General features: G+C 36.7%; 1 protein-coding gene across 1 annotated transcript; it reads right to left on the bottom strand.

Annotated features, from left to right (window-relative positions):
- Window positions 1-328: 328 nt before the first annotated feature.
- Window positions 329-23,603, bottom strand: LOC590343 (protein FAM184A). The gene is made up of 16 exons (XM_789951.5): window positions 23,424-23,603; window positions 18,313-19,176; window positions 15,285-15,405; window positions 14,071-14,252; window positions 13,318-13,524; window positions 11,833-12,117; window positions 11,014-11,135; window positions 9,929-10,079; window positions 9,175-9,387; window positions 8,329-8,482; window positions 7,612-7,739; window positions 6,968-7,152; window positions 6,094-6,240; window positions 5,682-5,799; window positions 3,509-3,616; window positions 329-2,830 (listed from the first exon to the last, which is right to left on the bottom strand). The coding sequence occupies exons 1-16, from the start codon at window positions 23,562-23,564 to the stop codon at window positions 2,552-2,554; spliced, it is 3,405 nt and encodes a 1,134-aa protein (XP_795044.3). The 5' UTR covers window positions 23,565-23,603; the 3' UTR covers window positions 329-2,551.
- Window positions 23,604-26,538: the final 2,935 nt, after the last annotated feature.

The following is a 26,538-nucleotide window of genomic DNA, read 5'->3' as shown; positions in this document are numbered from 1 at the left end:
GATGTAAATGGGTACCTGGCAGGAATTAATTCCTTGAAATGCTAGTGCGCCACAGTGGCTGCCTTGCTAAAGCCAGGGTAATAATCGGGGCAGCGCCAGGAGCGTCGCAACGTGACGGACATGTGCGCTATATAAGAAGCCACCATTATTATTATTATTATTATCAATGAATTTGTATAGAAAATATAGAGTTCACATAAAATTATGCTCAATCGACAGATAGAAATTAAACGTACAGGCACATGGATCAAAAAGCTCTTCAGATATATGAATAAAATCTATACCTAGTAAAACTTGAAAGAAAAGTGTACACTAGAAAAAGAATTATGCATGACATTTAGCAGTGTGTAATCTTCAATGAAATGTTATAAACGGACGGATATATATGATCTGTTTCATCAAATTTATCATAAGTTTAGCTAATATATTTATATCATATACATCAAATAATATATATGTCAAATAAAATAATTAAACTCACACAGTAATTCAACAAATTACACAGTGCAAAGACTCGGTAACTCCAATAATTTTCCTATCTCTTTGGACTATTCGTCATTGGCAATATGTGGACGGAACTTCGATGGGTAGGTTAGGCACCTTGGAAGTATAAAATCACAATTCTTGCAAAAATATCAAAGAGCAGGAATAGTATTACCCCCAACTGTTTAATCATTATGACCAGCAAAATTAATACCAGCATGACATCAAAACTGTGCAGCACAAAATTGCAAATATACACCAGAAAATTAATACAATGTTTGATGATATATACATGTATATAGGTTGAAACATTCCTGAACAAATTCACTCGCAATCTTTGGAAATGAATCAAAATCCTCACTGTTTTTCCATGCTTTGATAACATTTTGCACCTGTGAAGTGTGAATACCATATATTGCAAGGTTGATTTGGAAATCTACTTTTAGCATAAATGATTAGAAAACCTGACTACAAAAAGGAGCTGATATGTCAGAATCAGCATTAAACAAGACGACTGCGTCTCCTATATGATATGACTCCGCTGTAAATTCAGTATTGGAAATGGATGGAATTATATGTGACATATCACAATGAAAACAAAAAAAGCCTACAATAACCTTCGGTGGGTGGAGGCATAAAACATACCTTTGGTTACATATGAATCTGAGCCATAAGAAGCAGTCAGATTAAATAATATTATTTCTGCATTAAACTACTCCTTCCATTACAATTTCAGATCAGCCATACATTGTTGATTTGTTATCCTTTCAGTGTAACTTTGAATTTGCCTCAATTACTCAGACAATGGAAGCCATGGTTATCACTTTAACACCAACATATTTTGAAGCATTGGTGGTACATAGATAGAGTATAGAGATTTCGGTGGTAAGCGCTTTATAAGCACCGTTTTTATTATTATTATTATTTATTACTCACTTTAATGTAACTCTCATGTAGGCTTTTCCCATTGCTTCTTTTAACACCAATATCTGATATGAAGTAAATCACACATAAATGACCGTATTGAATGAACAACAAGAATACAGATCGCAAAACGAAATGAAAACCTCCATTCTCTTTGGTATACTACACATACTATGGAAGAAAAGGCTAGCACTATGGACGGAGGGAAAAATCATAAATAGTAGCCTTCGATGGAGACAATCCACCTATAAAGGTAATGTGTGTACAGCTACTATGTACTATGTATAAAATAGACCAATACTATTTTCCTGTAATTTACTCCGCATTCTGCGAGTTCAAGGGTAAGCAATAATATAAAACCAGAAACTTTTGAAAATGGTACAGATTTGCACAATTTTCATGCTGAAAAATATTAACAACAAATTTTTGAAAATCATGACAATTTCTTGCCATTTCAACGGTTGTCATCACCTAATTCATGAAATGTTCTGGTCTTACAGTAGGTATGAAGAAAACAAAGGATAATATGAAAGTATTATTAAATTGCTGTATACAATTTTTTCCTTCTAATTAGGTGGTTGGTCTCTTTTGTCAGGGTGGTCCACACACAAAAATGAAACATGCAAAATTGTAACATGGGTATGAACAGGACCCCTTTCACAAAGCCTTTTTTCAATGACAAATGACAAAAAATCAGTGACAAATCTGCAATCAGAAGCAAGGATTTCAGGAGCTTATAACAAAAACTGTCATTTGTCACTGATGACAAGTTTTGTGAAAAGGGCCCTGGTGTATCCGAAGCAAGAAGTCCCTTGAGGTTGGGATTCAGGGCTTGCTTAAAGGCGATAAGGTTTTTAGATGCACTCTGGTGCAATCTGATCCATATTTGGAAGCATTTTCAAAAATATTTTTATGTCTAATATTTAATAAATAATTTTGGTTGAGGATGAACATTAACCTGTCGCTGAATTTTAACCTGAACAGGTATAATGAAAAGTCAAACCTGTCACTATTACATGTTTAAACCCCTTGAGGACCCCCCCCCCCCCCAAAAAAAAAAAAAGCAACAACATGTTAATACATTCCTTTCAAGCACTACTGATGGCGAGAGTAATAAATAAATACTGTCCTTTAACACATCGTATTACGAGCTGACAAACTTCTTTGTACGCGGTGGTTTGGGCGGAAACAACACAGCACCGTCTTGAAGCGGTCTCTTTGGGTTCAGTTGGAAGTCGTGGATGGGTGAATCCGGGAGGGGGTGGAGACGGGCGTTGGACCCAGGACTGGTGGCACTGGAAGATGTTCCTGTCAGACCAAAGTTCTTGGTACCGGTCACTCCACCTCCTCCAGCTAGATTCAAGTTGGGGGCGCTGATGAAGCGCTGGGAGGAGGGGTCATCCGGAACGCTGCCCCTCTTTTTCTGTGGAAAGGAAAGTGTCCAATATGAATTGAATTTAAAACTACAATTTGAAAAAAGCTTGCTGAAGATAGAAGATCAAGCTAAAGAAAGATCTCAAAATCAGTTTTAGTGTGAAATTCCATGAGGTATCACTCATATGATTTTTTAAATGCAATGAAATATCACATGAAGCTATGCATCGTGCATGACATTACATCATCAATGAATATAAAGGAAAAAAATAATTAAAAAATCAATATGTTAGGTGTTTTACTCCTTGTCTTGTATGTTTTCGTCCGATAGGGAGGCCATATTATCTACATGTGTCTCTCTTATCATACATGTAGGTGTAAAAACAGGGTTCCTTGGTGAAGAAATTCCTGCAAAACTATGAAGCATCTTCTTAGTTGCCTCATCTAGCTTAAGATAAAGTATTACTGGAAGGCCCAATAGTAGCAACAAAATAGCAGATGTGAATGCTTTACCAACATCATCATCAGTACACGATTTATTCACAAACATTCCATATTTTCATATTTCTTTTTGGATTCTTTCACATTCAAGAGCATTGGTTGATTTTTGTCCATGCTTGACATGGTATTTGGCTGTTTAGGGCCACAAGGTCCTTACAGTACACGATTTAACATCCCTGTGGGTCCAAACAGATAATTACAAGATAAAAGACTTCTATCAGCTCACCTTGGTGGCAAGTGGATTTAAAACTCCAATATTGGGGTTAGCGTTAAAAACTTTGTTGAAATTGGTCTCTCTGTTGATGAGCTCCATCTGGAAGAACCTCTTGTCATCCTGAAATGACATTAACAATGGAATAAAATGAGAATATCAATGATTAAAGGAAATGTTGGTGATAAGGAGATATATAGACATACATCACTATGAACATGACGTGATGTGTCACATGCATATTCACCTGTTCTACACATTTTTACATAATAGCAGTGAAGGGATGTTCCCTTGTCTACCACAGCAATTGTTGAGGGTAGAATGAGGAACTGTATATTTTTTCCTCTTTCGTTGTCCGTCATGTTCATAGTGCATGTAGGTATACTTTGCCAACATGATGATTTTTTTTTCTTCAGAAGTAGGAATGTCCTATATATATATACATGTACATGACACCACCTAGACACACAAAGGAGAAAGAGCAATCCATTAACAATCACAATTAAGCTCAACTCCTTATTGGATATTTCATGTTAGCAACAATAGCAAGTATATCGATAAACAATATGTATACGTATATGGATAAGCAAAGAATTCACAATTCAAATGAAAAATGTATAATTTGGAGAAGAAAAAAAAGGAGAAGAAAAAAAAAAGAAGAAAAGAAAGAAGTTTTGACAGCATTGGCCGCTTGAAATGTCATCATAAACATAAACATTCTACTCAAAAGCAATTTTTCAAGGATTTAGTACTGAATACAATATGTGCTAGTAATGTTATAACAGACTTCTGATTTGCTTATGTAACAGACTTGAACTAACTACCGGTATGCATACATGCCAACATTTGAAAATCAGAAATCTGTACAAATTATGCTATTTTAAAAAAAAAGAGGAACAATCCTAACTCTCCTATTCAATACTACAGACAAATTTGTACAGGAAGAGGAACACCTGCATTAAAATGATAATTATCTTCTCCCAAAAAGAGGATGTTCCTCTTTAATCTGAACAGTTGGCATGTATGGGTATGTCATTTTTCTTTGATTAAAACTATTGGCATGCAAACAATATAAACAACATGAACTAAAGTTACATTTGAACAAGGGGAATAGTAGACATTTTATGTTACAAATTAAAATTAATTGTATGTTGCATACTGCATAGATACATGTTAAATATATTATATTTTTCATGATGGAATTGTGATGTAATGAATGTCCATTATAAATTATATCAGTTAGAACTAGTCATCTAAAAAATGATGATCAAATCAAATAATTAATACCAAGTTTAAGGCTACTTCAGAATTTGTGTGCATCTGAACTGTAATGTTCATTGTGCAGCTAGTTACTTAAACAAGAAAAATATGTGATTAAATTTAAGCACCAGTAATGCCATTTTCTGATTGTGTGTTTTCAACTGACAACTCTCTGGGCATCTAAATGTATCATCGGTAATTCTGAGACAGGGTTTTTAGCAATTAACTGTAAATGTGTGTATTCATACAAGATCAAAGATTACTCAGGATAAGTCCTGTGTAAAATTATTAATAATCATATACATGTACATAAACGAGTTGATGTCTAAGCTACCTATGTGTTTAACACTATATGTAAACGATGTAAATCATTAGGAATTATAGGGTTTAAAAGGCTATACAATTAAAATAAAATTGTAAAATTGTAAATTTTCTTGCCTCTTTAGGGACGATGTCATCTCTTCGGCAAAAGGCTACAAAATATTACAAGGAACACTTCTGAACCACAAAATTTAACCAAATATGTAGTCTTGACGACTGAAAATATTTGAAAAGTTTGATTATGATCCTTTTTGGCTATATCTTAAGGCCAGAGAGACACAAGCTCTGTAAGTCTTGTTTATATAGCCATCGTATCGATTCATACATTGTATGACCTAAGAATAAGTCATATGTCTTACTTTTTTTTCTTTTGGTACAACTATGACGTTTAAGAACTTTTATTTCATGGCACACAATATTGCCACCAAACCAATAATCTGGCCTAGCATAACATTTTGATCAATAAACTCACATTAATTAAAGCTAGAATGTCTCAAAAAAGGTGTAGTTTCTCATGAGTAACCAATGTAATATGTTTACTTCATGCAAAATGCAACACAAACATAAAACCTAAAATCACCCTTTCCAGGTTTAAAATCTGACTTACGATGAGTTTCTTGACGGCTTGTTCCTTCTCTGCTATCATGTCTCTGAGTCTGGCGATCTGTTGGATATCCTCAGGTCTAGAGTCTCTGGAGTGATACCTCTCCTCTGCTTCCTCCAGCCTGTAAGAACAATTTGTGCCAAGCTCCAAACATCAGTTTTGAATACGATTGTTCTTTAAAGCTAGTCTTGAATTGAAGTTTCATTTCCAGAACACATTTATGAAAACCATTGTAAAGTGTTATCGTGTAACAGGGGTGATAGTGAGCACCCTGCCCCCCTTGAGTAATTTTTTTCAAATTGTAGTGACCACCTGCCTATAAAGACTGCTTTTTTGTCTCCCTTGTGTGGTCTTTATAGACAGGTTTCACTGTATAACCATGTTAAAACATTAAATATTGGCAAAGTAGACTCACATGATCTGCAGGGCAGAGATCTTGTCTTTGAGTAGGTCTTGTGCCTTGTTGAACTCTGTCAGCATTGCTTGCGTCTCCCTCAGGTGCTCAGCGGCTGCTTTGTCCAGATTGTCTTGGTGCATCTTGAGAAGGGCCTGCTCTCGTTTCCTGAGAATCAAAGCAAGCAACATCAAACAGGCTTTACAACATTGCTTTCCTTCATTTAAGGTCTTAATTAAGACACAATGATAATAATGTCCATTACTTCCTGTGCTATAGATTTCAACAAAGGCATTTTTTTTTTTGGCAGTGATGCAGAATATCCATGGATTTCACACTTTTTGCCCCATCTTAATGGTGAGTCTGTACAAGACAGCATCACTTAAGCTCTCATAAACTAATCAAATTCAATACATACATGTATTAAATATTCAATACATATTCACATCTAATTTTTTTAAAGATATATTTATAGACTATCAAGATTTCTACATGCAAAAGTCAGTATGAAATTACACGAGCATAACAAAAAATCACAATATAAAATCAAAACTACGAAACATATATTTCTTTTAAATGTATAAAATGGTAGTTTGAAATGGAATTAACATACTGTAAATGCAGAGTTTCTACAAATGCAAAGCCTAGTATTCTAGTTACTAATCCCATATTTTTCCAAAAATGAGTATTTGATACCAAAATGTTCAGAAAAATGTGGGCTTTACAGGAAACACAAAGACTCACCCAACACCCCATTGAAGTCAATGGCTAGTGAAACATAGACTTAACTTCTGAAGGCCCAAGTGCTCAGTGACACATAAACCACTTTTTCTCAAAATGGCCAAAATGGAGTTAGATTTTTTTTATCACTGACCCCTCAGAATGTCATTCTTACCGTAGATGAGCGACAGCTTCTGATTTGATCTTCTGGACCTCCTGAACCTTGAACTCAATTTCCTTCTTGACCTTTGACATCTCTTTCCGAAGGTCATGGAGTTGACCTTCCTTGCTGTCCAGGTGACGGTCACGCTGCTGGACGTCTTCCTTCAACTCCTGGTTTCGCATATCGTATTCACGCTCCTGTTAGATTCACATAGATATATATCATAATGATGAATAAATGACAACAACACTAATATATACATCTGTACGGTGCTTCATATCCATGTTTCTACTGGGAAGTGTTTTACATTGTTACCCCAGTCATTGGTTTTTCAATCACTATTCTGCAAAGTCACTTGCCTTGTAGAGAATACAAATGCATTCACTTGTACACTGGGGTAGAGAGAAGCAATGTTCACAAAATGCACAAGGACGTAAGGTATATCATATGGATAGATGACATGTTTCAGAACTGCCCCCTCCTCCACTAAAAAAGCATTCCACCAATACAATTAACCTTCCAGTACCAACTCAAAACACATGGGTGGAGAAAAGCATGTAGATGAAATGCCTTGCTAATATGGATATGTGGACAGAAGAGATTTCCCCCCCCCCCCCCCCACACTTACAAAATTCTGGATCCGCCCCTGCCCTTACCTGTCTCTGTTTGAGTTCAATAGCCCTATCCAGCTCCATCTTGGCAGCAGACATCTGGGTGCGGTGAGCTCTGGCAAGCTGGTCCAACTCAGCTGATTGCCGACGGGTCATCTCAAGTCTCAGCTTCTCTGTAGGGTCACAAAGAAAACAAGAAAGAAATACATGAACATGGCTAATACAAGGATTTTAGTTCATATTGACAAGCTCTATAGTTTGAACCAGACAAGTTTAGTTTAGTTTCGTTTTCAGTCATTAAAGGCTATAAAAAGAAGAGAAAAAAAAACAATGAACAGAACACAGGACTTGTAGTACTCAAAACAAGAGGAGAATTCACATATAGACATGATAAACATGTACAGTATCTTTAAAAAAAGGTGCAGTTCACATGAAAAACAAGACAATGAATGAATAGAAGTGCAATCCACATAACAGCAGATTAAATATATTCAGGATAAGAGAGAGAGTTGTGTGGTGGAAAGAGATCTGACAGGTATAAATCCCAGAGAAAAAGTAAAATGAAGTTCTATTAGGGAGAGGTAGAATTCACAATAACACCCCCCATCCCCCCCCCCCCCCCCAAAAAAAAAGGAAAATCAAAATTTAAAATTTTGAATGGAACTAGTATATGTCACAATCAATCACAAGAAGACATGAGTAGCATAATATCATTGGTACAAATGATATTGCCTGAAATATAACATCTTTATGTCCCATTACCTATTGCTTTTCTATGCTCTGTGGCTTGCATGTCCAGCTCACTAAGACGGGTTTGGTCCATCTCTGCCTTGAGTCTCTGGAGTTCATCAAGGCGGGTCTTCTGCTCAGAGTCCACAGCTGACTTCTGTGCATTCCTCAGGCTCTTCTCCAATTCCTACAAAGCGGATGATAAAAAACATAGAGTGTGTTATGATGGCCTGATAAATGAAGAAGTGAATAGTTATTAAATCTTTTATTGAGAGCCAGAAAAGTGTCCATGAAGTAATAATTTGGTGAACATTCTGTAATCTACCAAACCAAACAGAATTGTTATTTTCCCAAGAAAGAAACATTGTAATACTGTCTGCTAGTAGACACCAGGGGTTTAAAACAAATTCTTTTGCAAGGAGTTAAAGTCTGCTCCAGCCAACAATTATTCTCCATCGAATGTCTGACACAAAGTGAACTTGTAGCTTTTAGCTTGGACCCGACACTATACATAATCCTAAAGCTAATCTAAAACCCAATCGCAATTCCAATACCTTTGAGGAATATGCCTGCAGCAAATGTCACTAGAGCATATCACTAGAGGTTCTAGAAATGGTCAACTGTGAGACACGCTAAAGCTCCAAGATTCTTTGTATTTTGAGAGTCGGATCATGAATTACTACAGTCAAACCTGCTTTAGTGGCCACCTGTATAGAAAAACCACCTGTCTTCAAAGACCACATTTTTGGTTTCCCTTGAAAATGGTTTCTCATTGAAACATGTACTAAAGGAACCTTCACATAAAGACCACCTGCCCATAAAGACCACTTTTCTTGTCTCCCTTGGGTGGTCTTTATAGACAGGTTTTACTTTACATACCTCCAATGCCTTCTTATGTTCCTCCATCATCCTCGTTCTCTCTTTCTCCTGTGCAGCCTGGAGGTCACTCAGTGTCTTGCTATGGCTCTCCTTGGCAGTGGTCATCTCAAACTTGAGCCGATTGATCTCCTGGTCAGCCTTCCTCTGCAGGGCAGCCATCTCCTCCAGTGACCGCTCCGACTTGCTGGTCAAGCGCTCCTTCAGGCTGGAAATCTAAATATGAATAGAGGATCATTGATTTATCAATACTCATCCTATATATCACTGGGTTATATATTAGTGGTCAACTGATGGAATCATTTGTTCAAGCAAATAGAATCATGAATATTCCCTATTACTGTACATCTAATGATCATGACTAACATTCCAGCCTGGCATAATGTGAAGACAAAGGGTCCTGAATGTCTGATATCTTGTGACAAATAAATAAAATCTCACTGAACAAATCACAAAATATCTTATTTCTCACCAATACCTTTGTTCTAAATAATAGATCAAAGATGCTATTTGTTGATCATTTTTATTCAAATGATGACAGCATGCTGCTTTGTTTCATAAAGATATGCAGAACAAATTTTCATTGTGCTGGCTCAAATTTTATTCTTGCTGGAATCATTACTTTGGGTTATATATCTTCCTCTGATTAGGTATCTGCTAGTTGAAGTCTGATCATTGGCTACTTGTTCATTCAACTTAGTGAGATATACAAGCTAAGCTTATATCTAGTTTTTCTAAACAGGCTGTAGAAGATTACCTCTTGTAGGAGTTCAGTGAGCTTTTTCTGCCAGCCTTGTTTGCTTGCATCCAACTCCTGGTTCTTGAGACTAGTCAGCTGTTTGAGAGCAGCCTGTTTGTCCTCATCATGTTGTTCGGTGAGCTCACTACGAAGCTTCTCACACTCTTTCCTGCAGGGAATGAAATAGAAATGCTCTCTTCACTGGCAACAAACCTTTCAACATCAGGAAATGTTGTTTTACATGCTTAAGGCCAAATTAAAAAAAAAACATGTTTAGCGTCCTACCTTTTTGAAAAATAGGAAGGAGGAGGCCCTTTTTTCTCTTTTATTCCCCAAAATGGCCGCTCGGTACAGTTGGGCTTTTTTTCAAGATGGCTGCCAGTTTTTTTTTTTTTTTTTTTTTTTAACATAAAAATAAATAGATAAATAAATAAATGAATAAAAATTAAAAAAACAAAAAACAAACAAAAGGAAGCTGCCAAAAAAAAGAAGCGGGAGGGGACGCTAAACATGTATTTTTGTTTACATGGCCTAACCATAACAATGCCATTCATACTTCTGCCACTTTCGACCTAGATATAGTCAATGGGTCTCTGTGATATTGGAGTACCTAGAGAACCATACATGGTGGATAAGAGCTCATTAAAAAAAGGCAAATTTATCATCATAAAGATCATCATCACCTTTATTATCACATAACATCACCTACTACCATCAAAACCACCATCATAACCACATCCACTATCATACTCATTAACAATATCATCATCATCGTCATCATCATCACCTCAACCATCATCATCATCATCATAATCATCATTGTTCAAATGTGATAACAGTAAATAGGATGACAACACAATGTCTTGGGTGCATATTTCTTTGTACCATCCTCTCACCTGAGCGTTTCTGTCCACCTTGTATCTAGATCATGAGAAAGCTTGTCTAGTTTGGTCCTAAGCATCATTATCATCAACATCATCATCATCACCACCACCACCATCATCATCATCATCATCATCATCATCATTGTTCAAATGAGATAACAGTAAATTAAATGACAACACAATGTCATGGGTGCATATATTTTGAAAACATGCTCTCACCTGAGTGTATCTGTCCACCTTGTATCTAGATCATGAGAAAGCTTGTCTAGTTTGGTCTTTAGCTCTTCTCTTGACTCGGCCATCTTGGTGGCATGGGTGTGCTTCAACTTCTCAAGCTCAGTCTGATTGATAATGCAAATGAAAATTTAGAAACATGAGTTTCTTTATTTATTATAATACGAATAGGGGCTTTAACAATCAAGACACAAGAACGCCAGACATGTTTAAAAGCAGGTAAACCAATTAAAATTTGTGTGATTATTGAGAAAAAAAACTATTTGTAAAATGACGTTTTAAATCTCAATGTAATCAGAAAAGTCAGCATAAACCTACTATTACATAGCAGTATATCTCTTTTCTCAATACTGAACTACCATGGTGTACATATTTGCTCAATTCTGAACTTTAAACAATCAAGTCACATGACTGATTTGATCGGCAACAAAATACCACTTTTAAGCAATGTCAAAATTCCCATGGAATATCAAAAACAAGTACAATCAAACCTGCTTTAGTGCCCCCCAGTTAACAAAGACCAAATTGTTTGTTTCCCTTGAAAATGGCTTCTCATTGACACATGTACTAAAGGAACCTGTCTACAGAGACTACATGTCTACAAAGACCACTTTTTGTGTTTACCTTGGGCCGTCGTTATAGACAGGTTTCACTGTATATATATATATATATATATATATATATATATTGAAATTTAAAGAGTTTGAATAAGCCATAGATAAAATACAGTAAAAAACAGGCTTTGTATTTTAAACTGGGTTTTAGCTCCTTTGTAGTATGAGCTCAAATCAGGGGTTCACTGACCTTGAATGCGGAAGCTTGGCTCCCTGTTTCCCTCCCCTCCTTCTGAGCTTTCTCCAGGTTCTCCAGGAGCTGAGCATTGGTCTGCTGGAGGGAGCTGATCCTGCTGTTGGCGGAGCCCAGCCCCTTCTCGTTGTTGTTGAGGATCCCCTCCAGCCGACGGACTTCTCCCTCTGCGTGCCTGAGCTTGGTGGTGAGCTCCGCCTCCAGGTGGTTGAGCTTGGTCTGGAGGGTGTCGCGCTCCCCGCTCAGGTGCTCCTGCGTCGACTCCAGCTTATTCTCAAGCTCCTGGTGGACAACGTTACAGAATAACCTTGGTTATCATTTTTTATTAACAAGTCATTTGTTATACAGTAGGCTTATGCAGAGCTGTCAACCTTGTGCAACCAAAAAAAGGAATCATGATGGCAAAAAAAAGGAATTAATAAAAACGAAACTTACAACCACGCACGACACACTTCCAATGCAGAAATGTTCATTCATCATGCTGTTTTTTTCCATACGAGCAGGTATAATTTTTTTGGTGGTTATTTTGGTATTATCGGCATTTCATTTGGTTGAGAATATTTTTCTCTTCAAGTATGTTTTAAAATTAGTTTTCTATTGAATTTGGAATCAAATCACCATTTTAGGGCAGTTGTTTGACGTGCGGTATGTAAAAAAAAATAATAATAAAAAAATAAAAAAATTATTAAAAAATTTATTTTATGAAGAAAAAACGTAATACCGTAATTTGGAGGGAAAAAAAGAGTAATTCCGGCAAAAACGGAATGGTTGGCAGCTCTGCTTATGGTTGTTCCATGTGAGAGAGCTGACTGTATATCAACATCACCATGCAAGCCAAAACTGATGAGCAGCATCTAAGTCATTTGTTATGATCTTTTAATAATGTCAATGTTGTAACGATGACAATTGAGGCATGAAATCAATACTCTTTACTTTCTTTGACAAGACTTTGAAGGAGTCTAATGTGGAAACAAAAGTCCTGTATCACCCATCTGTATTATTGTTGCTGCCTGCTTCATAAACTGTGCACACAACAGGGCTCTCATCTACTAACAGAACTAATTCTGTTCAAAATAGTAGGAGAACTAGGTGAAGCAGGGTTCCACACTAACCATTTTCCCAGGGGTTTGTGTGCACCTGGCAACTGTACAGAATTTGACATTTTGGGGTAAGGAGAGCAATTTCACTGATCCATGTCTACTGGACCCTTGTTATTATCATTATTATTTTATTTGGCAAATCAAGTCACATAAATACAGCCTAGCTACAAGAATGCCTAGATTTTAATCTTAACACATGTTTACAGGGATGCCAGTTAGAAATTGATCAAAGGATCTGAAAATCACCTAGAATGAGGTATTTTGTACACAAAAAAAGTCTAAACTACGGGCATGGTCTGAAAATAACTCGCCAGCTATTGCCTGGAAACTGGCATCCCTGATGTATAGCAAATTGCAACAAATTCAAAGTTTTCCTTTTTACCAGTTTTAATCGAGCCAACTCTGCAGCCGCCTCTTTCTGTTGTTTTTCTAGCTCAGCCTTGTGTGCCTGTAGGACCTGGTCCATCTTACTGTCATGGTCCTTCTGAAGATTAGCCAGGCCCTCTTGGCCCTGGCTCTTTGCTGCTTCAAGAGCGCTTTCATATCGCTCCTTCAAGACCTGTTTCTCGATGGAAAGGTCTTCAAGAGCCTGAAAGGTAGAATCCAGACAAAAACATTGATTTACATGGTGTTATTGTTTTCCAAGTTGCTAGAAAAAGTAACTAAGTGATGGAAAGGTTTCTAGTCATTGTTAATTATCACCTGCTTACAGACAGAAGGGCGGTAACTCATAGCATTTTGAATATAGTGAACCTTCTGGTTCTTAGTAGAACCGGTAAAACTATCAATCTGCAGCCCCCTAACTTTATGTAGAGCTTGCTTGTATTGTTTTGATATGTGGATATTGACTGAAAAAGATTGCCCTCTTCAATGACGATGCATAGCATTTCCATCTATTCACCATTTACCATAATCCTCAAATAACATTTGACCATACATGATATTCTTTTCTTTATCTAGTACGATCATGGGCTGTAAAAGTGATATCCAGACGGGAAATATACATCCCATGACAAAGTTTCAAACTGTCAATGGAAACACAAAGCTTACCATATATACAAAATACATTACAAAAATATCAATGAGCTAAAAAAAAATAAATAAAATAAAAAAAATTAATAACAAAATATCTCACTTTTTCCAGTGATTTGAGCTGACCAGATTGTTGTTGATTGAGAGATTGTTTGCTGGATTCTAGGGAGGCTCTCTCCTTCTCTAACCATTGCACCTTGTCTTGTAACCTGGACAGGTCAGACTCCAAATCTTTGATAGTGGCTGCATTGCTGAGTTGTGTTGCTTCGAATGTGCCAATAAGATCTAGGTGGTAATGAATGTTTAAAGCATAGTAGAATCAGTACTACGATGTATAGACTGTAGCACTACAGACCTACAAATTCCCAATGTTTCACAGTTCCCATTAGTTTGTATTCGCTGCAGACTGAAAATCTGAACTGCAAAATTACTGTACAATGTTGCAGGCTTGCAGCTCAATATTGGAGTGCATATGCTTCACATTACATTACTTGTGTGATAAATGACAACTGCAGTAGTCTGCTGTTTGTTCCATTCATATACTGTAGGTTGACTATACATGTAGCAGACAAAGAGTTAATTACATGTATAGCTAACAACTAAATTATTCATACCCTAATTAAGTTTTGTAATTTTTCAACTAAGTGAAAACTTGATTTGTCCGGATTTATGTTTCTTGAAAATGTGACATATCGAAACTTGCACCTAAAACTATTCAGTGAAGGCCCCTAATTCAACCAATCAATCTTTCATTCTTGAGTTACACAAGACACAAAAAACATGAAATTTACAAGGGGTATGAATGATTTAGGTGTTAAAGTATAAGCAACTTTGCAAAGCCCTGTAACACTTTATTACATGGTACATAGACTTTAATTGAGTGTAGCCATACAAATTGCTTTCAACCTCCAAACTTTTGCTTCCTAGTATGGCATGATGGGCAAAAGTAAATGCCCATGTGTGGATTTCAAAACTGATTTTCCTCCTAACTTACTTTCCTGCTCATCTTACTTCTCTCTTACAGTGATACTGAACTGATGAAATTTCTGCCTAGCAAACCAGTCAGTACTGTTTACTATACATGTACAATTTGCCTCGATGGAAATGCGAGAACCACCAGCGCAGTAACAAGTGAGGCTAATAACATCCAATGATTTATTAAAAGGGTAGAAATTTGTCTGCCTTTATTACAACAGGAGTACATGTACATTGTATAATGCTCCTGTAATTGACAACCCTAATACACCAAGAAATTCTGTCTTTAATACATAGGTACAATGTATACAGGGTGTATATTCTATATTACAAGGAACTTACTTGATTTTTTGACCATATCTGCAGCTTGTCCATCACATCTTTCTCTTGAGGCTGCCAATTCACCTTCGACCTCTTTTAATCTTGTCATTGCACTGTTAGCTTCTATTCGTGAATCACGAAGCTGAAATTGAAAGAAAAAAAAAAATCTCAAATTTATTTCTATTTAAACTTTAATATAACCTATTGGATAAATTTGTTCATTCCCAATATTTTCTTTAGGCGCAAACTGATTCCCGTATATAAAGGATTGATTTATTTAATTTGTGCCAAATATTCATCATTGTCATAACATTGTTCAGATTCTGAGTGTTCAGATATCTATTAGGTACATACATGTACTGTAATGTGGAAGTTAATAGAAACATAATAAGAAGGGTGGGGAAGAATTTGAAATAGTGTTTAGGACACTGATTTTCCAATGGATGGTGCAGGTCCTATTAATTAATTTATTTTTCAATTCATGCTGAGTAATACATTAGAAATGAGAAGGTCTGTATCATTCCTGGCCAATCCTTGAGGGGGGGGGGGGGTGGGGTTGTATTAAAATCTAGCTTCCCATCCCCCCTCCATTTTTATTCATCCTACTTGTTCCTTTACATGTTTTACAATAGTTTTAAACTTTGTAATATATTTTTTTTGCACACCCTGTACTCTGAAGTTTCATCGGCCACTCCCCTTCTGCTCATCTGCTTCATTGGGAACTGATAGTCAATATTGAAATTCCTGGACACCATACATTGACTAAATAAACCAATTTTTCACAGTCGACTTGCATAGTTTTGTATAGAGAGCTTGGATTTTAGACCTCTTGTTATGTAACACAGAGAATAGAGAGGGTTTCTTCAATTCAATCCCTGCCTATTGATAAAGAACCTATTGAAAACATTGCACTGAATTTTTTCTTCTTCAAATTCTTTTGGATACCAGAATGAGGAAATTGGGCTTTCTTTAAAAAGGGAGGAAACTTCTAATAATGGGTATCAGAAGTGGAGTTTTAAGAGCAAAGAAAGCAAGAACACTCAGTCATTATACCAGTATGGTAAATAGTTCTATACCATTATGTCTTTTCTATAGACTCTATAGAGAGCCTCAATGTACCAGTTCTAAGTAGGTGTCAGTGCACAAGTACCAGAGTTGTTTAATTAAAAGTGTGCCCAACATCTTTCAGCATCTAAGTTCAGATCTCAATACTTTGCATTTTCAAGGATCAATTTTGTCGCTGTCTGCTCAATACTTTCCATATACATGTACATAAAAAACAGATTTGAATAGTACCGGTAGTTATTACTGAACAAGTTGTCTTTAAAAAAATAATCAAACAATTACAGTAAAACACAGATTATAAAGCTTGCAAATCTACAGCTCTAAACATGTACTGTTACATTTTTCATTGTTTTTAAAACAGTACTAAATAAAAACCGTTGAGCATTCTCTTTCACCGACCCCCTTTTTAAACATAAATTGTGCCTCAAAATTTAGCCTTAGCCTCAGCCTTAGGTATAGATTAGCAAAATATAGTATCACTTTACAAAGTCTCCATCTATAACAAATAAAAATCATTTTTTTGCAAGCATGTACCGGTATCTTGAATCAGGCATGTACATGTATACATTTGTACATCAAGAGTATCCATTGGGACACTGGTGCATGCCTGCTTTCATTGATTAGAAAGATCCCAGATAATGTCTTACACTGTTTCAATATTAATCAATTGTTTCAAGTACAGTACATGTAGGTACTATTACATTCTGGTTAAGCTATATTATCAAAGTGTACAGATCATTAACTGATTAAAAACAAAGCATTGTTCCACCTCCTTGAAAAAAATCCAATAACTGTTTGATTGAATGTTGGTCTATAAACACACCTCCTCGGCCCAAAGCTACTGTACACATGATTAGTCAAGAATTAAATCCTGACATTTAAAAAGCAATCATTGAATGAAATAAAGCTACTTAGTGCCGGTGGATAATCACATCTCAACAGGAATTTGGATTATAGGTTTTTAACAGTAAGAGGGATATTTAGATACAGGCATCAAGCAAATGGACTGCATCGGAGCTATCAACAGGTGTACATGTATGCACAGAGTCTGGCCAACTTGGTTTTACTTGGTAACAACATGGCATTTATTTTTTTGTTTTGTGCTTGCCCAACTACATGTACATACATTTATTCATAGTGCCCAACTCGATCCGGGTTGGAAAAATGTAACAGAAAAAAATCAGGAACATGTACTGTACCTTGTGTAAGCTTTACTTTTATGATTACATACAATAAACATGTATGTACCGGTAGCTTTAAAAAAAAAAAAATAGTAAAAATTCACTGAACATGTGCTAACTAATTTCTCTTATTAGTTTTTATGCATTTTGGTGAATACTGAGGAAATAAATCTGACAATATTTCCACCAATACATTTAAAGAGCAATTTAACCTTTGTAATAATTTCCTTTGTATGGAAGCAGAAAAATAAGAGAAGCAGAATGGCAGCATTTTGAAATAAATTGGACCAATGATAACAAGGTTATGAGTGTTTTAAATATGAAATATGAGCAATATACATGTATGCAAATATCAAATCAGCTACTTGGTTCCTGGATTGTAAGTACTTAGCCGTGGAAAACTCTCCCATTTTGGTGTGTACAAATATACCATAGTTTTCCATGCATTCTTCTAAAATATATTGTGGATGGCATATTATAAAAGGTTCTCTAAAAAGAAGACACTCCTGGTTCATACTTGTATATTTCGAAAAATTTACATTTTAGTCATTGGTATGTTGGAACAAATCAGAAAACTTGTCCGCCGCTTTGTCATAGACAGAACCAATTCAGCCAATGTGAAGAGCCCATACTTTTAGTGATTATAGATTTTGCGAATTCACCCTTAAGTTCAAATTTCAATTATTCACTACTATAAAAAATTAAATGCACACACCCACACACTCGCTGATTAAAATGAAGAGTCCCAATGAAAAGTAGCATTATAAAAGAAAACAAAAGGAGCAAATTTTAAAAAAACTCACCTGTTGGGTGAGACCATGAGCATCTCCTTCTCTGCTATCTAGGGCAGCCTCTGCCTTCTTCAACAAATCTTTATACTTGGACAGATCCTCATCAGACACAGCCAGCTCTGCTGTAAGCTCCTGTACCTTATTGTTCAGATTGTGCTCCTTCAGAGCAAATGTTTTCCGCAATGCCTCCTCCTTCTCCTTCCACTCCTGCTCCTGCTTCCGAGACTCCCCATCTCGGAGAGCTGAGATCTCTCGCTCGTGGAATGCTTTGAGTTTTTCGAGCTTTGATTCATAGTCCTCGACAAGGTGGGATTTTTCCGAAGATAAGCTTTCACACTCCTGTTTTAATCTTGTCACTTCTGCTTCATGTCTTCTGGTAAGTTCTGCAACCTCGCTTGATGACCCGGACTGCTGCGCCTGATGAGCTTTGTGTATTGCTTCTATCTCCTCCCTGTGTTTCGCCCGAAGCCCTTCTAGAGCGGCGACTTTCTCCTGATCTAGTTTTTCCTTCCCATCCCCAAACTGTCTTAACCTGTCTTCAAAGTCCCTCTTCACCCCCAACAAATCCTGGGACAGACCAAGTAACTTTTGAGAATGTTCTGCTCGAAGGTTCCCTTCCCTCACCTCGCTATTTCGCTTGAATTCGCTGAAATCTGCGTGCGATTCCCGCTTCTGTCTCTCAAAATCGGAAGCTTCTGCCTCAAGTTTGTTTACCCTCTGTTGGAGCTCAAGCTCTTTGCCGAGTTTGCTCTGATACACTGTGATCTTCAGTTTGGTCTCTCCCATAAGTTGCTGTAGTTCTTCTTCATGACTGTCTTTCAAACTCTGAACCATGGCCTCATGCTCATCATTTTTCGTATTCAATGCATAGATAACCTGAAATGTAAAAAAAATTGTAATTAATCACCAATATTATTATTACTATTATAATAATAATCCATATTAAGACTTTTTCAGAGTGAGCAAAATGTTGGAAGATTGTCCTGTACATGCAAAGCCTGTATTGGCATTTTAATATTCTAGGGCCAGGGGTCCATGTGTCACAACCTGATTTTAAGCCTTGATGCCATGATGAAGGTGGATTTTTGTAGGAAAGAGAAGGAAATGCTAGAATTATTCACAAATGATGAGTGTTGTTAATGGAATAAATATGAAATAATATAGCTTGTATGTCAAGACAAAGCACAATAAGAAACAGACTGTCACTGCACTGAGCTGCAGCCGTGTCATGCGTGATCCCACCTCCAGGTGATTAGAATTAATTAGTATGGTGGTGTGACCATAGTTTGCGCTTAACCGAAGTTCGCTATCTCAAAAAATCTGTAAGATTTCGAAAACCTGATATCCCCAACGCAAAGAGAAACATAAAATTACCCAGAGGCGAAATTTTCTTTGGAACTGGGTGTGAAATTATGAAAATATCGAAAAAAGATCAGCAAATTTTGCAGTCATTTGAGTCCGTTCTGAAAAATTATTAACTTACCAGTAAAGCCAAGATCGGCGGTCTGGAAATCTTAATTTTGAGAGCAGATATGCTCAAAATTGTAAGTAAAAAAAGTGGTACCAATTGATTTTATAATATCTTTCCTTGCAAATTATGAAATTATCTTGTTTTTGATAGAACACATTTTTCGATGAATCAGCTGTAAACCCCTGCGCGCGAAGTAAGGTCTCGTTATTTTTATGACTTTTTCAGTTGTTGTAGCGCGCACGCCGATTAGACATCAAATTTTTAGATCGCGATATCTCCGGAATCCTTTGAAGATAAATTTTCTAGTCAAACCAATTTGAAGTAAAAAAATTGCCATGAAAATTTGTGTAGAATATGATAAATCATAGATCGAATATCACATTCTCTAATATTTTCAAAATCTCCGCGAACTTTGGAGTTAATTTGGTCAACCCTTCAGCTGTCTCGTCTCAGAACGACTCCTGTCTAACTTAGATCTAACTTAGATCTAGACTAGTACGGTAGAGATAGGCAAATTCATGGGGCACTAGAGGGCGCTTCGCACGCGTACGAAAATCTGAATGGCCTTGCTGCGGTGGGTCGGCAATAATCAGCCCAAAACTTGGATATGGGAGGGTGGAAGGATATATCTTTTTTATAATGTTATCTTGTCTTACCCTTAACCATCCTATGTTTTAGCTATGTAGAAATAACATGCGAGTGCGATAAGAGAAACATCGGGCCCATTACTGATGCAACTTTTAAAATATTAGCCTAGAAATGACCACCAAACGGAAAAAATTGACATTTTTTCCCGACAAATCTTCATAAAATCTGATTTATAAACAAGTCACATCTAGGTACACTAATACAAATACGATTTTCTGAAAATTCAGGTATTATTTTTTAAGTTTCTTTCAAGTATATTTCTGCGCATCGCAGCGCCAATGTTCTTCACTGCTTCAAAATCACCCTTGAATTTTTTTTTTTGCAACGAATTTGTTACGAGGTCCGCGAGTGTTCCCCGTTCCTTGCGTGTTGAAAGTTTGGTAATACATAGTTTACATTGACTCGCGCACGAAAAAATGGTCGAAAACAAAATGTCAAATGAAGAAATAAACAACCTTTTGTATAGTTATAAGAGTTCTACCGAGGTTTCTTTGTCGATTTAATTAGGTGGTCTGTTATCAACAGACCACCTATTGATTTCGTCAGAATTTTCTTTCTTCTTTATTATTTCTTTATTTTTATTTATTTCTTCACTTTTTTGTGTGTCGGATAACGTAAGATTGGTTATGTCAATTTGATTCAATTTTGGCACAGTCATAGGTCATTATCATGAGACGTGACAGGAACATTTTTAAGGTCATTAGGTTATCGTGACGTCATCCAGGCGCCATTTTGTGAAATCACGTTATCCATCATATCTTCATGAAACATCAGCAAAGGTCATTCATATTCATATCACATATACTTCAGGTCAAGGGTCAACAGGTCAAGTCATCAAAGGTCACATAAAGGTCATGACGCGCACGTACGCGCGCGTCAAAATTTTAAAATGCTCAAAATCTTTTAACTATTAAACGAGAGTACGAATCAGGTCATTTTAAGCATTTCAAAATTTTCCGTCCGTACATGTCACCGCGCGCGTTGCGCACGCTCATAACGCGCGGAAAAGGTCAAATTCAAAATGTTTACATGATTTGGATTCCTCTTAACGTAATTGACAATTTACATTAATTTCAGTCACTCTTCATATTTCATAAGGCCGTGAGCGTGCGTCAAAGTTCAAAATCCGCGCGTACTGCTATGGGCAATATAATGCAAATTTGATCAAAAACATGCCATTTTAAAAATCGAAATAGCTCTTCAGATAGTCCATTGACCCCCAATTTTTATATCATGGTTGGAGAAAGCATGAGTTGGAGATATGATTTCATACCACCCTGACTCGTACAAAGTGAAATAAAGTCATCATATTGGCATCTAAACTCAAACATATGTATTTTGTTGATGACGTCATTTTTGTCTTTGTTTAATTGAGATTATCTCACTTATCTGTGATCAATTTTCTCTCAGATTTTGATATGTTGTAGCTGAGATAATTCTCTATCACAAATATTGCATTTATTTTTTATTTAAATGACGTCATCATACTTAAATATTCGATTAAAGACGACAATGCATAATTTGTTATATTTGCGTGTTATGTCTATGGGAGGTCACTTTTTTCAAAACATGAATCTGCATGACAAGGTGTTTTGACCAGTATCTCGGTTGTTATTCAACAGTTTTCTCCCAAATTTTAGTATGTTGTAGCTGAGACTATTTGCTATCTAAATATTTCCTCATTTTTTTAATCAGTTGTCAGGATCATGCTTATGCTCATCATCATCATTAACATTATCGTTTTTATCGTCATATAACATTATCATTATCATCATCATCATCACCTTTACTATCATGATCATCACCATGTTCATCATGATCATCATTGTTTACATGTCTATATAACTTCTCCCATTCTCAAATCTATCATAAGACTTAGACAGACCACCTTATTCGTCTTCGTGACGAATTAAATCTCTAGTTTATTATATAGTCTCAATTAGAATTCAGAATTATCTCACTGAAAAGTTAAGAAACCGACGATGTTCTCGATCGTAGTTATTTTCATTTTGCCAGCAGCCGATCTAGCGTTGTTTGGGCAAAAAGCTAGGCCGCTGCCTTCCCACCTCGAACCTTTCCGAGTCCCGCTAAAATGGCGCTCTGCGGAGCTCCGAAGCTGCGTTGGTATCGCTGCAAACTCTCAGCCGGCCAGCTCCCCACGACGGACCATTCGCGGTATGGCGAGAGTGTGTGTGTGAGGTATGATTTTGGATTCGAGAACGCACGTAATGCAACCGTGCGCGTCATTTTCAGCTGTCGAATGTATACGACCAATTTTACATGTACGATTTTTAGTACAGATACTTGGTCAGTTTTCTTCTTATATCTTTGGTTTTACAACATTTAAAAATATAATTTCTTCAAATTTGCTCGAGTCCTGACTCGGTTCAGACTAGACTAATTGTCTGATGTGTTTTCAAGTCAATTTTTTAAATAGGCCCTAGGCCTATATTTTTTTGCATGAATTTGCCTAGGATCTAGTAGTAGATCTAGTAGTAGAGACAGAGTCTAGGGCTAGGCCCAACATTACTGTTACTGTTAGATCTGACTCTATATTCTTTAATGCCACCTGTCATAGATCTTGACAATTCCATTTGTTTCAAAATACTCGACTAGTCTTACTAGAGCCATTAATCTCGCTTTGATTTTGAATTTTAAAATAAATTGGGAGACAGATTTTTAAAGTTTTTAATCAGGACTTCAACTTCAAGTTCAACTTCGTTCAAGTTCAGCCTCAGGTGGCAAAATCAAAAAATCAATATGCTAATTTGAATTGGAGTAAATAGACCTAAAAACCGTATCAAATTATTTCCTCGCAAACAATGTTTAAATCAACTTTTTCAAAGAAAGTTTAGAGTAAAATCTCGTTGAGTTGAAGTTGTAAAATAAACAACGTCAAACGCAACCAGTGGGACCGAAGCAAGCTCAAACATTCATCGCATAAATCAACACAAACTGTGACCATTCTTATAAATATTGAACAGTTTCTTTGATATTTACTAACCTTAGTAAGCTGTGCTATCTTCTTTGACATCTTAAGATGAAGTTCAGGGCTGACATCAATCGGTGCTGGTCCATTTGACGGACCAGCACCGTACTTCGTCTGCTGCTGAAAGAAATTTTGCGACGACATCTTCGCCGCCATGATGATTCCGGATCTTCGGAAATATTTATTTTGATTACAATTTCGCGGATGGATATACTAAACGATTCGTTGGAGTTAACCGGTTTCACGTTCTTTTTAATGATTATTCAATTATATTTTTGGTATATATGGACAATTTTCCTTTTTAAATACCTGCATCGTAAAAATTAGAGTCTTTCTATGGTAAATTTTACTCATTTAATTCAAACCGAATGTCAAAAAGGTATCATATATGGGACTCGTTTTTATCCGCAACCGGGGATGTCCTCCTTTTCGTAAATTGAAAGTAGTTCTGTTGAAGCAGCGGTTGTGTACGGTTGCTATGCGATATGACTCTCTCCAATCCGACATCCTCGAACTCCTAATTCGGAGAACGTAAACAGAATGATATTGAACTTGGTTTTGTCCAGTATTTTCCTTTGATCATTTTGAGATGATGTATTTGTAGTGAAAAGAATAGTTGGGAGATGATAACAGAAACTGAAAGGATGATGAGCCATTGAATAGGCCTACCTACAAACGGGCTTCAAACACCATTTCGAGAGTTATTCAAAGGAAGGGTGTATGCATTCTCCGGGTGCACTCGGGCTTAAAATATAACAAAGATATATCGCATCATAAATGCGAGTGAGCGATTAACTAGGTCCGAAAATGAGGGGCCCGTTTCATAAAACTGCAGTGGTAACTCCCGTTTTCTGCGGCAAATTCCAGTTTCTGCGGCAACTTTCCGTTTCATAAAACTTTGCCGCTGAAACTGCGGTAAGACATAAAAGTGATCATAATTATCTACGGTTATACATTTACCGTAGCTCCTATAATATAGAGCAGCGGCGGGCCTGCGGTAAATTATATATGCCAGTATATGCCACTCCGACTGGTTTTTCCATAGACCTGTGTAAAAGTTTGTTAAGATAATATATTTTTTAATTTCCTATAGACTGGTGTACAAATTTAATATATTCTGCCATTCTTTTTAATAAACTTCACATTATAATAATAATAGCCTAATAGTCCACTCCAAATTTTATTAAACCGAAACGGATATTCTTTTTGCCCAATTGATCGTGAGCCCGGCAGCCACTGAGCAGCGCCAGATTGACGTTGCTCTATCCCTTACTGCTGAACGCCAAACAAGGTAGCAACAACTCCCATCTTTTAACGTCTTTTGGTATGACGCGGCCGGGGTTCGAATCCACGACCTCCCGGTTGTGAGGCGGACGCTCTACTGAATGGGCCAACATCCATGCAATTCCGAACATCGATCCGACAATACAGGAAATATGCATTCCCTAACTGTCATTAAGTTGATCAATCCATCTTGCCTCGCTCCTTGGAAGTCATCTTTATCGGAATTAGTGAGAATGAAGATGAAAAAGAAGAAGAAGAAGAAGAAGAAGAAGAAGAAGAAGAAGAAGAAGAAGAAGAAGAAGAGGCCAATAATAGGAAGTGAGAAAAATATAAAAGGAGGAGGTTGTTGTTGGTAATAGTTGAATGGCGTTCACTCAGTATTGAATATATTCGCCATATTATCTTCAGTCTTATAAGAAAATCAGCTATACATAAAGAAAACTGAAAATAAAAATTTGTAATTGTATAATTAATAACCAGTATCGCAATTCACGATTCTCTGGATGGTTTTCAACTTCGTATTTCTACAAGGAGGGGAGGAAAAAAGAGACTATATATAGGGAGGAAAAGAGGGAGCGGGGAGGGGAAGCCAAAGACGAACAAAAAGAAGGAGAGGGAAAACGAAGAAGGTGATGATGGTGATGATGAAAATAATGGGAAAAGAAGAGGAGGAGAAAAAGAAACGTGGGAAGATCTACAAAGCAGAAAATTAGGAAGGTGGTGAGAACAGAAGAAGACTGAACTGGAAGAAGTTGAGAAGAAGAGTACAACGAGAAAAGAACAACTACAACAACAACATAAGAAACAGATGAATATAAAAGAACGAGAAGCATGAATGCTAAAAGAGGTAAAGAGAAAGTTAGAAAGAAAATATAACTAGGCCCATTTCTAAAAAGAAGGGCATGTCCATCCCGCGGGCTGTCCATTCACTCGATTGTGTGTTGTGGATTGTGGGTTGTTCTCTAATATTACCGAGGTGGCGCTGTAACTCATCGTGCAGCATGATGAGAAGACGGTGAAGTATAGTGGATTTTAAAACGATATTAAATTGTTTATACAAAATACAAAGTTTCTCGGACTATCCAGAAAACATAATTATGAATGGATCTAGTATCTTGTTAAAGGGGTGAGGGCATAATTCCTAAATGTCCTTGAGGTGCATATTTGGTCTGTGTTTGAAAGGGATGTTTATGTTGGGGCTCAAGCAAAATTAAAGTTTTGGCTTCATCATCCCCCCCCCAAAAAAAAAAAAGTTTGAACAAAAATCGCCAGTGGAGAAAATGCATTTTGAAAGCCACTGTTACGTTTTTTTTTTAATGATGCCTATTGAGTGAAAAGGAAGAAATTAAGAAGAATATGACATTGTAAGAAGAGGTAGAAGAAGGATGAGGAGAAGGAGAAGATGAAGAAGACGAAGAAGAAGAAGAAGAACAAATGGAGTAGGTGAAGGGTGATGAGGAGAAAGAGGAGGAGGAAGAGGAGGAGGAGAAATAGAGTCCTTTTGTAGAATAACATGTATCTCTATCGTTTCCTCGATAGAGGAGTTTTCATTATAATGGCAGTAAATATGAGGTACAGGGTGACAGATAACCTCATAGAATATACAGAAAAGATGGAGAATTGGATGCGAAGAGATAAATAACATGGGTGGAAAATAAATGAAGAGGGGAAGGAAGCTTGATCAAGAGGTAAACGACCCCTTAAAGCGTATCTGCCATAGTTTACAGGAGGGATTAGACTGCCCTGCAAGGTCACTGGACAGGTGGTTATCTCATCAACTCAGCTCTCAGTTAACATAAGAAAAAGAGGATCATGGGGGACCAATGGTCACCGATTAGGCATGGTT

The sequence above is a fragment of the Strongylocentrotus purpuratus genome, unplaced genomic scaffold, assembly GCF_000002235.5.
Source record: "Strongylocentrotus purpuratus isolate Spur 01 unplaced genomic scaffold, Spur_5.0 spur5_scaffold_15, whole genome shotgun sequence".
Taxonomy (NCBI): Eukaryota; Metazoa; Echinodermata; class Echinoidea; order Camarodonta; family Strongylocentrotidae; genus Strongylocentrotus; species Strongylocentrotus purpuratus.
The sequence above is the reverse complement of the archived record's forward strand: the minus strand, read 5'-3'. Positions and strand labels throughout refer to the sequence as shown.

Excerpts from the sequence above, each read along its gene's own strand:
- LOC590343 (XM_789951.5), bottom strand. The coding sequence starts at position 23,564 with ATGGCGGCGAAGATGTCGTCGCAAAATTTCTTTCAGCAGCAGACGAAG. Across the intron at positions 12,118-13,317 it reads AGTTGGCTCGATTAAAACTG|GAGCTTGAGAATAAGCTGGA; the intron begins GTAAAAAGGAAA and ends GTTGTCCACCAG. Across the intron at positions 7,740-8,328 it reads AGAGCATAGAAAAGCAATAG|AGAAGCTGAGACTTGAGATG; the intron begins GTAATGGGACAT and ends GTGACCCTACAG.